Source organism: Equus caballus, chromosome 8 (assembly GCF_041296265.1).
Source record: "Equus caballus isolate H_3958 breed thoroughbred chromosome 8, TB-T2T, whole genome shotgun sequence".
Taxonomy (NCBI): Eukaryota; Metazoa; Chordata; class Mammalia; order Perissodactyla; family Equidae; genus Equus; species Equus caballus.
In genome coordinates, this window is record NC_091691.1 from 9,281,999 (window position 1) to 9,294,028 (window position 12,030).

The 12,030-nt window shown below is 39.8% G+C and overlaps 1 protein-coding gene across 4 annotated transcripts in view; it reads left to right on the forward strand.

Moving 5' to 3' along the window:
• The window catches only part of TTC28 (tetratricopeptide repeat domain 28), a 596,893-nt gene that overhangs the window by 186,449 nt on the left and 398,414 nt on the right, over positions 1-12,030 (forward strand). For 2 of the 4 annotated variants that reach the window (XM_023648125.2, XM_070219838.1), the window contains exon 1: positions 6,393-7,186. The exons of the other annotated variants lie outside the window; for them this stretch is intronic. In XM_023648125.2, the coding sequence (XP_023503893.1) occupies positions 7,160-7,186 (27 nt within the window). In that variant the 5' untranslated portion in view covers positions 6,393-7,159. Of the gene's footprint in view, positions 1-6,392; positions 7,187-12,030 lie in introns of those variants that run through there. 4 annotated transcript variants of the gene reach the window in all.

Here is a 12,030-nt window from a genome sequence, read left to right on the forward strand (position 1 = left end):
CTATTAGTTCGTTGTTAGAGTATAGAAATGCTACTGATTTATGTATGTTGATTTTTATACCCTGCAACTTTGCTGTAGTTGTTGATTATTTCTAATAGTTTTCCAATGGATTCTTTGGGGTTTTCTGTATATATCATGTCGTCTTTATTTTTTTATTTTTCTTTAATTTTTTATTGTGTTCTAAATAGTTTATAACATTGTGAAATTTCAGTTGTACATTAATATTTGTCAAACCCCATATAAATGTGCCCCTACACCCATTGTGCCCACCCTCCTCCCTTCCTCCTGGAAACCACTAAATTGTTCTCTTTGTCTATAAGTTTGTTTATATGGAATCATCTTTAAATCCTTCTGTCTCTGTCCCTTTCACGTAACAGGTTCTTAGGACCTGTTTTACTTGTGAAATGTCTCTCAAGAAAGTCCTTTTTCTGCTTGTACTGCCCTAATTCAAGGCCTCTTCATCTCTTATTGATCTATTGCAACAGAAACTTATTTCGCCTTCCTGTCTTTATTGTTCTCCAATTCTTTCTATCTTTCACAATATTTCCAGAGTTAGCATAGAACTCGAATAGATTTGCCAATACCTTGATTAAAATCCCCTGTGCTCATCATTGTATTCTAAGTCAGGAGTTAAGAATAAGGCTTTGGAGTCTAATGGACTTGAATTTCCTTTCATCTACTTTCTAGCCATGATACTTTGAGAATTTACTTAATTCTTTAGCTATAATTTTCTCTTCTGTAAAATGGGCAGAATAGTAGTTCCTCCTCATAAAGGTATTAGGAGTAATCAAGGAAATAAAAAAATATATAAAATAGTTTAATGCTTGGCACATTATCAGTAAATAATGGTTATTATTATTATTGCTATTGTTAGGCTATTAGCTTTCACAGTCCTCTAACCTTAAGTCCACTTCACTGTGCCTTGCGTTCTAGGTTTCAGATCTATTAGATGACTTGCTAGTGTGGTGCACATTTTCATACCTCCACGTTTTTGCTCATGCTCTGTTCCTTCAATCTGGAATACTCCTCCCCAAATCACTTCTCTGCTTGTCGAAAGGATGCTCTGCTACCTCTCCTGTAACACCTTTCTCAGTTACCACAGTCAGGATTAATTGCTGTTTGGGGTTTCATAATCTTAATATGCTATTAGTTATTTCATTCTTCTGGCACTTAGCTTTCACTAAGAGCTTGGGCTCTTAAGAGTCAGATGAATAGAAGAAGGTCAGTAAGTGTCAGCTGCTACTGTTATTGTTATTTTTGTTAGTTGTGTACCTGTCTTCTCCTTCAAACTCTACCAGACTGCTATCTCCCCAAGGGCAAAAATCATCTGATTTTTGTCTCCTCTCACAGTGTCTAGTACTGTCCCTTGTATATGATAAGTACTCAGTCAGTGTGTGTTGAATTTAAAGGGCTGGGTTTCAGCCTCTCTGTCATTGACTGATAGTGGAAGGAAGTGAGGTGGGGAAGGTTAGAGGTGATCTTCTCTGGAGGTTGTGGAGCAGTTTACCCCCAAGGAATGGGAGCATAGTCCTGCATCAAGTTGGCTGTTTGGCAGAATTCTTACTGTAACAAGTTATTTTAGTTTCTTTCTTTCTTTCTTTCTTTCTTTTTTTTTTTTTTAGCAAAGCAAGGCCTTTATATTCTGAAAGCACCCAGTTGTGTGAAATATCACTAATGAGGCAAAATCTTTTGGTCTCAAATATACTGCTACTTTTGTCCCTTTACTTTCCTAACATCTCTTTAGATACGTGAAAATAATTTAGAAGTCTTTAGGGAAATTAATATATTTCCCAAATACTGTTTCACATTGAGTTTAATACTCTACTTCTAAAACACAATAAATATAAATAAGTATGAGGCTAGCTTTTTCAGGCATTTACCCTGTGATCAATGTTAGACATGTTACTCCTTAGGAAATCTTGAAGAAATTCACAACAATGGAAAAAGGTGTGTTTTCTCCATTCATTTCGTCTTTCTTGCTTTTGTTCAAATTTGAATAGACAAGTGGTTATTGAGGAAAAATACTATTTTAATAGAGTGTTTTACAGTATCTGCTTTTAAGGAAGTGATTTGCAAAGTGCTATGTTATAAATGAAGGAGTTGTAAAAGTGCCTTTTAGTAGCTGTGGATCTGATAAATTGTGTTCTTACTATTTGATATTGGATCTTTGAAACAATAAACTAAATTACAACATTTTGAACCATGTTAGCTTGGTAGCTCTATATAAATAATTCCTAATGGAGAAAGTATATTGGTATAATGGTAATTCTATAAATATTTCAGGTATAATTGCCAGTTCAATTTGGATAAAGCAAAATAAATAAATACACAGAGACAAAAAAATAAGGTGATTTAAGATAGTATTGGTATTTAAAGGTTTCTAGGGAATGGTCCTCTATCCAGTGGTACCTATTAAGTGAAAGTTGAAACACACCAGACAGCAGGGGAAGAAATACCATACAAATAAGTGACTCAAAGGATATGCCTCAAACACTGAAAACTAGTTTAAAGCCTTGTATCACTTTGAAGTTTAAATTGATTCTGTCTTCCTATAGAAACATAAGTATATTTTCTCTCTCCTTTCCTGTTACAGTCCGCTGTTTTCAGACCCCCTCTCCTGCAATTTAAATAACTTTGTCTTTTATTAAATCCAACAACATCTGATCATGAGAGATTGCTCTTCAGTCCACAGACCATGATGGTATGCATATGGATTCACAGATGCCTTCAGAAAACCACCCCACAGATTAGGAACCACGTGGGTCCCTTAATTTACAAACGGGAAAGTGAAGCCTTGAGTGGTTTAAGTCAGCAGTCACAAATTAGGACTTGCACATGGAATTTAGACCTACAGGCATGTTTTGTTTGGCCTGTTAGGATGCTTTAGAATTTTTGAGCAAACAGTTAAAAATCAGGAAAAACCAGGAAATTTTTAGCTTCTCATGAAAATTTAGAGAATCTGGCACCATTGGACTGATATTCCTGTATGACATCAATTGACTAGAGTTACGTAGTGGCTACCTCTTTTGCATGATTCTTGTAGCTCCAGGTTTACAATCCTCATAATTCCTTTTTGTCTCAAACCTGACTCTGTTTCACTTATTCATGTCCCCTACCTTGCCCTTCTGAAAGTTGTTTTATATAGCAAGTCAGAGGCAGAGTAGAAAGTAGAAACTTTTCTCCTGGGCTCCCAAGCAATTGTAGGTGCCTGCCCCCATCACGCAGGCGTTGGTTTATAAACCCTGGGTTCTAGCCCTTCCATTTGCCATTAACTTGCTGTGTGGCATTGACCAGGTCATTTAACCCCTCTGAATTTCAGTTTTGATATCTGTCAAACAGTCATAATCAGCATTTTAATCATGCACATAGTTTAAAAAAAAAATCTAAATTCATATAAAAAACAGTCTCATAAAGTCATAGTTAATATTTTGTTATATATTAGATTGCTTAAAAATGTTGCTTCAACCATGCCCCTTGCCTACTGTTAATACTTTCAATGCCCTGCATTCTGCAAAGTACAAATTTCTTTGCCTTACAGTGTTCCCTACCATTTGGTTCCAACATACCTTGCCAAAGTATCTTTTACTTTGTATGGAATAGAATGGAATTTCACTCATTCACTATTCATTCTTTTTTTCTGCCTCACCGTTCATTGTTTTATCCCATAAATATTGAGCACCTCTGCTGTGCCAGGCACTATTCTGGGCCTGGGGCATTCCAAAGCTGAATAAGACAAAGTCTCTTCCTTTAACATTCTCATACTTAAGCCTTCTATTTTAGGCAGGTCAGTATTTTGTATCTTGACTACATCTTACATATACTTGCCTCCTCTGCTCACACTATTCTCCTTTTTCTCTTTCTTTCATTGTTTCATTCAACAAATATTTCTTGACTGCTTGTTGTGTCAGGCACTGTTCACTGGGTGTTGGTATTATAACAGAGCAAAGTCCCTGCTTCCTTGTCATTTATCTTCTTGTGGGATGAACAAGAAAGACCTTAAATAAATAAACAAATAAGATATATGTATGTCATTAGGGTTATGAAGGAAAATGTAACAAGGAAGATAGAAAGTAACAGTATGTGGGTCATGGTGCTATTATTTTAGAAGGGATGGTGAGAGACAGACTTTGTAATATGATATTTTAAGAGTCCTGAAGGAACTGAGGGAAGGAGCCAAGAGAGTATCTGGAGGAAGAGTGATCCATGCAGAGTGTGCAACAAGTGTATGCTTGACATGTTCACGGGACAGTGAGGTTCAAGACGGCAGGGGCTGAGAAAGAGAGTGGGAACGGGGTAAGAAATGAGTTCCAAAAGGTAGGGGGTCTAGGTCCTGAATGGCATTACTGGCCATAGTAAGCATCTTGGCTTTTGGCTCTAGAATGAATTGTATCTCCTCTAAATTTTTACTTCACATTCCTTTGTGAAACTTTCCTTGACCATCCCTGTTTACAGTGATTTCTCCTTCTAACTCCTGGAATACCTATTGACCACATAAGTCATTTTTTGCTTAACTGACTAAGGCAATGCCTGGTTGTCTTCTTATAGGCCTTCTGTTCTGTCCTAACTTCTTTGTAACTTCATCTAGCGTGGGGACTTAGTCTTACACCTTTCTAACCTACATGATGCTTTGCACCTAGTTGGCACTTAATATATGTTTGTTTTGTGAGGCTTTGGCCTCAGATGTCAGCAGTAGGAATTTGAAAGCCATGTCTAAGAAAGAAGTGAAAGGACTTGGTGATAGATTAGACATAAGGAATGATGTTAATGTTTTAGTTTGTGATCCTGGAAGAATAACAGTGCTATGGACAGATAAAGGAAATTTGGGAAGAGAAACTGATTTTGGGGTAGATTGATGAATTTGGTTTGGAATTTATTGAACTTTCCGTGCGAGGAAGATATCCAGGTTAAGCTGTGCAGAATGATTTGGATATGTCGGAACAGATACAGGGTATTGGTATTATTTGTGACTGCTGCCTGCAGTCTGTAATTTCAAGAGTGGGAACAGCCTCTAACTCATATTTCTAGTGCCTGCAAAAGGGGCTGGTGAATTATGGGTGCTTAAATCATAGGCACTGAATAGTTTTATTGAGATGAGAGGTAAGGTCGGTGTGTAGCTAGGATACACATCATGGAAAGAGCATAGGCTCTGGCGTCAGGTCATCCTGGGTCTGAATTCCAGTCCCACCACCTTCTATGTGTTGTGGTTTTGGTTGAGCAAGTGACCTCTCTGAATCTCAGTGTCCTCATCTGGAAAATGGAACAATGAAATCTTTCTTGCAGGGCTGTGAGATGATGAATGTAGGCATGGGTCCTGTCATAGAGTAGTGGCTTAAGAAATAGTACCTATTCAAACAGCTATAATTGTTAATATTATTATTAAAAAGATAATACTTTCATTGTTGAATTTCAGACTCTTAGGCTTAGAGAAGAGCTCAAAAGTAAACTGTTTCAGTTAACTGTTTTGAGTATTTTAATGACATTTATAGTCTGATATAGTTAGTGTCCAATCTGCATATAATCACCCATATCAGCCAATCCTGCCAATGCATATAGAACTCTGAGAGTAATAAATTAAACATTGTTGGAACATTGGACTCATAGTATATCAGTTACTATTATTATGTACATCAGTTAGTATTCTAGTAGCTTACACTATCCGTTTTATTCCCAGTTGTCAAAAGAGCCTCATGGAATAGGAGTTGATAGACATGTTGGATGGCAAATAATAGTAGAATTTGATATAGTATTTTGTATTTGGAGATATATCTCTTTAAATAGGATGGAATAATTTTACAGAAGATGAATGAAACTCAATCTCCATAGCAATATATGTATATTTTTCTTTGCTGAGAAAGATTTGCCCTGAGTTAACATATGTTGCCAGTCTTCCTCCTTTTTTTCTTTTATGTAAGCTGCCACCACCACATGGCCACTAACAGAGAGTGATGTAGGTCTACACCCGGGAACTGAACCCCAGCCACGCTGAAGCAGAGTGTTCCAAACTTAACCACTAGGCCACTGGGGCTGGCCCCATAGCAATATTTTTTATAGTAATAAAATTAGTGCTAAATTTAGAGAAGCAAAGTCTATTCTTGGTTACATTTTTTATTATCAGATACCTCAAATCTTTTCCTTCAAATCACACATTAAGATTTTGTCTCCTTTTGATCTAGAGTCCTTCCCTTTTCCTTTTTTCTCTTGATATAACACAACTTAAGTACATCTTTTGAGATGGTTTCCTGATTTTGTAGATCTCTTCTAGCTCTGATTCCTTAGAAGCTGTTGGGTGCCTCAGAAACTGTATTTACTTTTTGCTTTGGAGCAGATGTCGTGGCACTAAGACCCAGAAACCATTTGCTCTGTGTGGCTGGAGCTGGGCAGGCTGTGCTCACACTGAAGGGAAGGAAGTCATTAGTGCAGACTGAGCTGTGGAGTTGGGTTCTTGCAGGATTTCCTTCCAGCCTTTCCCCACTAAGGTTCTTGGGAATTAAAAAAAAAAATCTAAACACACAAACCAAGTTTTCCTATTTACAGTATTCAGGGAAGGTAGACATTTCGTGAAGGGCAGATCCTTTCCCCAAGTTCCAAGAAGGAAGAGAAAACAGCGTAAAGAAGCTCTGATTACACATCTTTGGAATTTTCTTTGCTAAATTTTACAAACGAGAAATACACCCAGAATTTTGGGAATTGCTCCAGGCTGCGCGTGAGGGTTTGATTGCTTGTCTAATCTTTTTTTGAGAAGAGGAGAATTCGCCAAAAGGGGTTTGGATGGCAGGAGCCGGGCTGGGTTTCTGCAGCAGCTTGTGTTCTCAGTCTCTTCTCTGAGGGAGGGTCTCAGCAGCCGAGCTTGGAGACCCCCTGCCGCAGGCTCCTTTTGCAGGCGCTAGCTGGAGGGGAAAATGCCCCGCTCTGGCAGGAGTGTGCTGGTTGCTGCTAGGACTTCCTAGCCCGGTGGGAAGTGTGTTCGTGGTTTGGGGATACTTTTCATTGAACTGAAGGCGAAAAGACTGGACTCTTCTGGGCTTTTTCCCTTCGCAGTGAATATGGGAAACAATTAGGAGGTGGGAGGGAGGCAGCATGACTTGCAGTCGCCGCTGCCCTGCATCTGCCCCCAGCCCCAAGCCAGCATCTTGATGTTCCACGTATCGGCTGTACAAATATGATGAAATGGCAGCCCCGGAAGAAGGTAAGTGTCCCGGAGTGGGAACGGGGCCCTGACGCCCAACCCAGGGAAGGGTGACAGGGGGCGGTTGCCCTCGGGTCCCTCTACCCCTTCCGTAGTTTGCTGGACCCACGGGTCCGAGCAGCTCCGTCACCTTAGGGACTTGCACCAGTCCCTTAGGGATGCGTTGCCAAGTCTGGTCTGCGTTCACTGCCCTCTTAAGTTTTTCCTTCTTGGTATGCCTGGACTCTCAGGGGTGACAGCTCAGAAACATCCGTTTGCTTTAGAAGCCCTGTGGAGCCAGTGACACGATTAGCTTTTCAGGAGCCAGCCAAGACCTGCCAGGGTCTAAGGACTAGGTGGCGCCCCGTCTGGGGGGTGGGGGAGGCATTTGAGGATGTACCCCGACACATTCCAGTGTCCCCGCAGGTGGGTGTTGTAGCACTTACTTCCCCAAGGGGTTAATAGGCTTCCAGCCGCTGGCAGCTGCTTCCCCAGGGCCCCGCTGGGGGGCGAGCATCCCCAGCACAACCGCCCAGCAGCTGGTTCCCGGGCTGCAGGGCCGCGGGGCCTCCTTCCCTAGCGCTTGGGGCAGGGCCCTGGCTGGGCCTTCAGCCCGCGGGAGCCCGAGCGGCTGCGTGGGCCTGCGCCAGTGGGCTCGCCGGCCATTGTGCGCGGGTGTGTGTCTGTGCGTGTCAGCGTGCACGGCGTGTGTGCATCGATCGTGGGGAAGAGGGGGAGGGGGCACTTTGCTTTTTGCGAGATTATTTCCTAATATGGCTCCTTTGTTGAGAACTCAGGAAAAAAAAAACCAGTGGTTCTATCAAAATAAATTGCTATTGGTCCCAGAAATAACGTTTCTAAATGTGGGACTGGTCGCTACCCCAGGACGTTCAGGGAGAAAGACAGCTTTCTTCAAGTTGTTGGTGGCTGTAGGTTTGGCTAGGGCTCCCTTTGCTAACTTGTCTGACTGGCGCTAACTGTTAGGTGAACCCAGTGGTTCACTGCATAGCAAGACTCCCACCCCCCCCCCCCCAACCTTCCCAACCCCCCCCCCTTCAAATACCTAATTTGGCCGTGGTTTTTATTGACATTCTTCTGAAGGAAAACATAGCGAACTGAGTATATTGTGCCCCTCCCCGGCTGTGACCTGTCTCTGTTAGCAGCTGCCTGGTGTTTTACTTGAACTAGCTAAACTGACTCTTTCTTTGTGGCATGATGTGTGATACCATGTTTTACATCAGAACTGAAATAGAAATCATGTGTGAAATGCATGAGAAGATATTGTGCATTTGTTTTATTGCTAGAGAATCTAACAAACCCTGCTTCAGTACAGCCTGGTGAATTGAAAGGTTTTCTTTGATATTTAATTGATACAGTTTTGATCTCTAAGTCATTTCTACCTCATCCTGCAGTCAGGGTCTCTCATCTATTAGTTCTCATCTTAGAGCTTCTTTCAGTGAGATTGGTTTCATTTGTTTTAGTTGAGATCTATGTATCTCCCCCCACCCCCATAAAAATCAGAGTTAGCATTAGGAAAACCCATAGAGGAAACCAGATAATTAAGCAATTTAAACAATGCTGTTAATTCCTAAAGCCCCCCCCCTTTTCTTCTATATTTGTAAATTGTGTATTTATGAGTACTTTTAAGATGTCTGCAAACTATATATTCATAAATGTCTGTTTTTTCTATTTTACCCAATATGCAGTAACTCATGTGGTTATGTCTGTGGAAACCCCTCTGGGTACTGGTATTGCTTGAACCACGGAAGTATTATTCTTGGCAGTCAGGTGGATTTCTGGACTCTGGAAGATTCTGTTTCAAGTGTTAGGATTCACTCTGCAGTATTTACTCACTCTATGATGCTTAAATTGCTATACCAGAAGGTTGTGTTTATTCACTGTATTCATAATCCCAAATCATCATGTTATAAGGATCTAGATAAAATTCTGCAGAGGTCATAGCAGATTGAAAAATAAGCTGAGCCATCAAATACTGTATGATTGTTTGGTGGTGGCTTGAGAACAAATCTTGCTTCTTCTACATTGGAAATGGAAGCTTCCTTGAAGAGACTCGGTATTCAATTCAGGATACCAGTAAGTCCTTGCAAAGATTAGGTTTATCTCTGGCAAGAATGCTCATGTGATCAGATCATTGCCATGGTTTCTGGCTGGGTCTGCTAGCACATTTAGAGTGGTACAGTCACATGCCATGTGTTTTGCCAAACTGTTTCATAAAAGCATTTACACTACAGATGAAAGGTGATATTGCATTGATGTGATTTTAACAAAGCCAGGAAGATCATCCATAGAATGCTGCCCCAAGCAACATTTGTGTATAGCTGGACTTCAGGACTAGGATCGGTTGGTAGCTTGCCATCATGGTGCCCTGTCAGCCACTACCGGTGTTGGCTTTTGTATACTCTGGGCTCACTATAAGAGAATGACCATAGGTTCTAGGTTTCTTTGTTTCTGAGCATGTAGCTGGGGTACATGATTGAAGGGGAGTTCTTTACTCCTCTTTTCTCTGCTTACTTGCTGAGTTAAACAAAATACTAAAATTCAACATGTGGACTCTGGAGTATTCAATTAGAATCTGCTACCTTTTCACAAAGAAACCACCAGAACATGATTAATCATATTCCGCTCTCGGGACCAGTGAGGAGCTTAGGACCCAGTCTTCCAGAGCACAGTAGGCCTCTCACCAAGAGCCCTGTGATTCCCCTGAAACAAGATTCTGTGCGGTTGTGATTGCATCATGGTAAGAATGACATTTAATATCACGCAAATAGCAGCTTCCATTTTTAAGGCACCTACTCTAAGCTAGGCATCTCTACTTGCTCTACATGCATTCATTTCTTATCCAGTAAGGTGGTAGGTGTTACAATTTGCATTTTACAGATAAGGAAACAGGTTTAGAAAGGTTAAATGACCCATCCAGAGTCACGTGGCATGGCAGGGTCAGAGCTAGAATTGGATCAGGCCTTATTTGCCTCAAGAGGTGTATTTGTCACCATTGTACTTGGGAATTTTGATGGCCAGGGCTGTTTATCTGACAAAGATATAGCCTGAGAGCTGAGATGATCCCAATATATGAAGGTTAAGCTATAACTTTTCTCCCTTACTCTGGATATTAATACCAAGATGCTCTTCTTTCCTCTCCTTCTTGGAGAAACACAGTGATTTTATCTGCCTCGGAATTTGTAGAGCATTTAGAATCTATGCCCTTTTAGGCTGATTGTCTTTTATTGATAGTAACCTTTTTTTATCTCTTAATGTATATATAACTTTATCTCTTTATGTATATATCTTGCCTCTCAATTACACTTCAAGCTTCTTGAGTTCAGGAACCATATCTCACACTTCTTTTTTGATGCCAAAGATAATATAGTTGCTCAATATTTATTTGATGTAAAAGTAAATTAGAACTATTACTTTCTAAAACTTGTATTTTTAGACTTGCTTATTCTAAGAGTTGGTATGAACTTTAAATGTGAAAAGTTTCAAAATGTTTCAGTCGATTCATAGATATTAGGCTGTAGTGGATTATTAAAGAAAACCAGAATATTTTGCCACTCACTTCTAATCTTTTGTACACAATATCAGGGAGCGGACAGCTACACTTTCCACAAAATCTCCATGGCAGTCATTGTTAAGACGTACTACCAGGCTCCATGGATCAGCCTCCTGATCCAGTGTCACGATCCTTTTATTAATGTAATCTTATTGGCCTGGCAAAATATACTTTTTCCTGTTTTCATGTTAAAAGGCTATTATGCAGCACATTATTTTTATCTTATATTTGCAGAAATGATAGTAATTAAAATGTTCATCTCCTAGGAATATGTTTGTTTACAATTCTGAAGTGATTTCTGCTCTTAAAAATCCAAGGATTAGTATCAGATAACACTGTGTAAATAAGGCAGCAGTCAAAACCTTCAGGAAAGCTGCTGCTGACTGGATTTTTTCATTGCTTATCTAATGTTATTTTACTGTTCACACATAATAAAAGATCATTAATAGGAATATGTCACCTAAGCTACATTAATTATGTCATTTGAGAATCATATGATGTATTTATCTTGTTTTACTTGTCACATTAATATAATGTGAATCTGGCTTCTTAAATGACTTCTGTGATGGAGCTTCATTTAAAAAGCTTGTTTGGAAGCTCACTTGTAAGGATTCCATCCTGTAAATTTGTGTCTTGGAATACAAAAGAGTGTATTTTAAATCCCTGCACTTTGTCTATGATAAAGTATTTTGTTTCTGGTTTGGAAAGCTAAGTCTCAAACTTTAATACAGCTATACTAAGTTACTTAGTTACCTGCCTGAATGCTGTGCTAGTTGATATTATTATATTATTCATTTTGGACCACAGTTTGATAGTCTAAAATTAGACTTAAAAATAATCAAGCACTGGGGACAAAAGTAGTCATAAAGAGAAGTCTTAGAAGTTTCATGATAAAGGTCTTTCTGCAAGTCCATTCTATGCAACGTTGGATCAGTACAAGCTAGATACCCAAGTTTTGGTTCTGGCAGTTTTCATGACTTGTGTCCTTGGGCATGTCATTTAATCTTTCGTAACTAACTCCCCACTGTTATAGTTTAGCGCCTCGTTATCACTTGCTGGATCTATTACCCGTGGCATCCTAATGATTTTTCTTTTTCTGGTCTATTTTTTTCTCTTATTTTTCCTTCTCATTCCTTCTAGAGTAGTTGTTAAAAAAACACATATCCGCTCACATTATTCACTTTCTTAAAACCCTGCCATGTCTCTCCATTGTCTAGTAGAGGTCTCCAAGGCGAGGTAAGCACACCTTGGGCTAGGGGGTGTGCAAGAAACTGACTGGGTTATGGGAAAAATA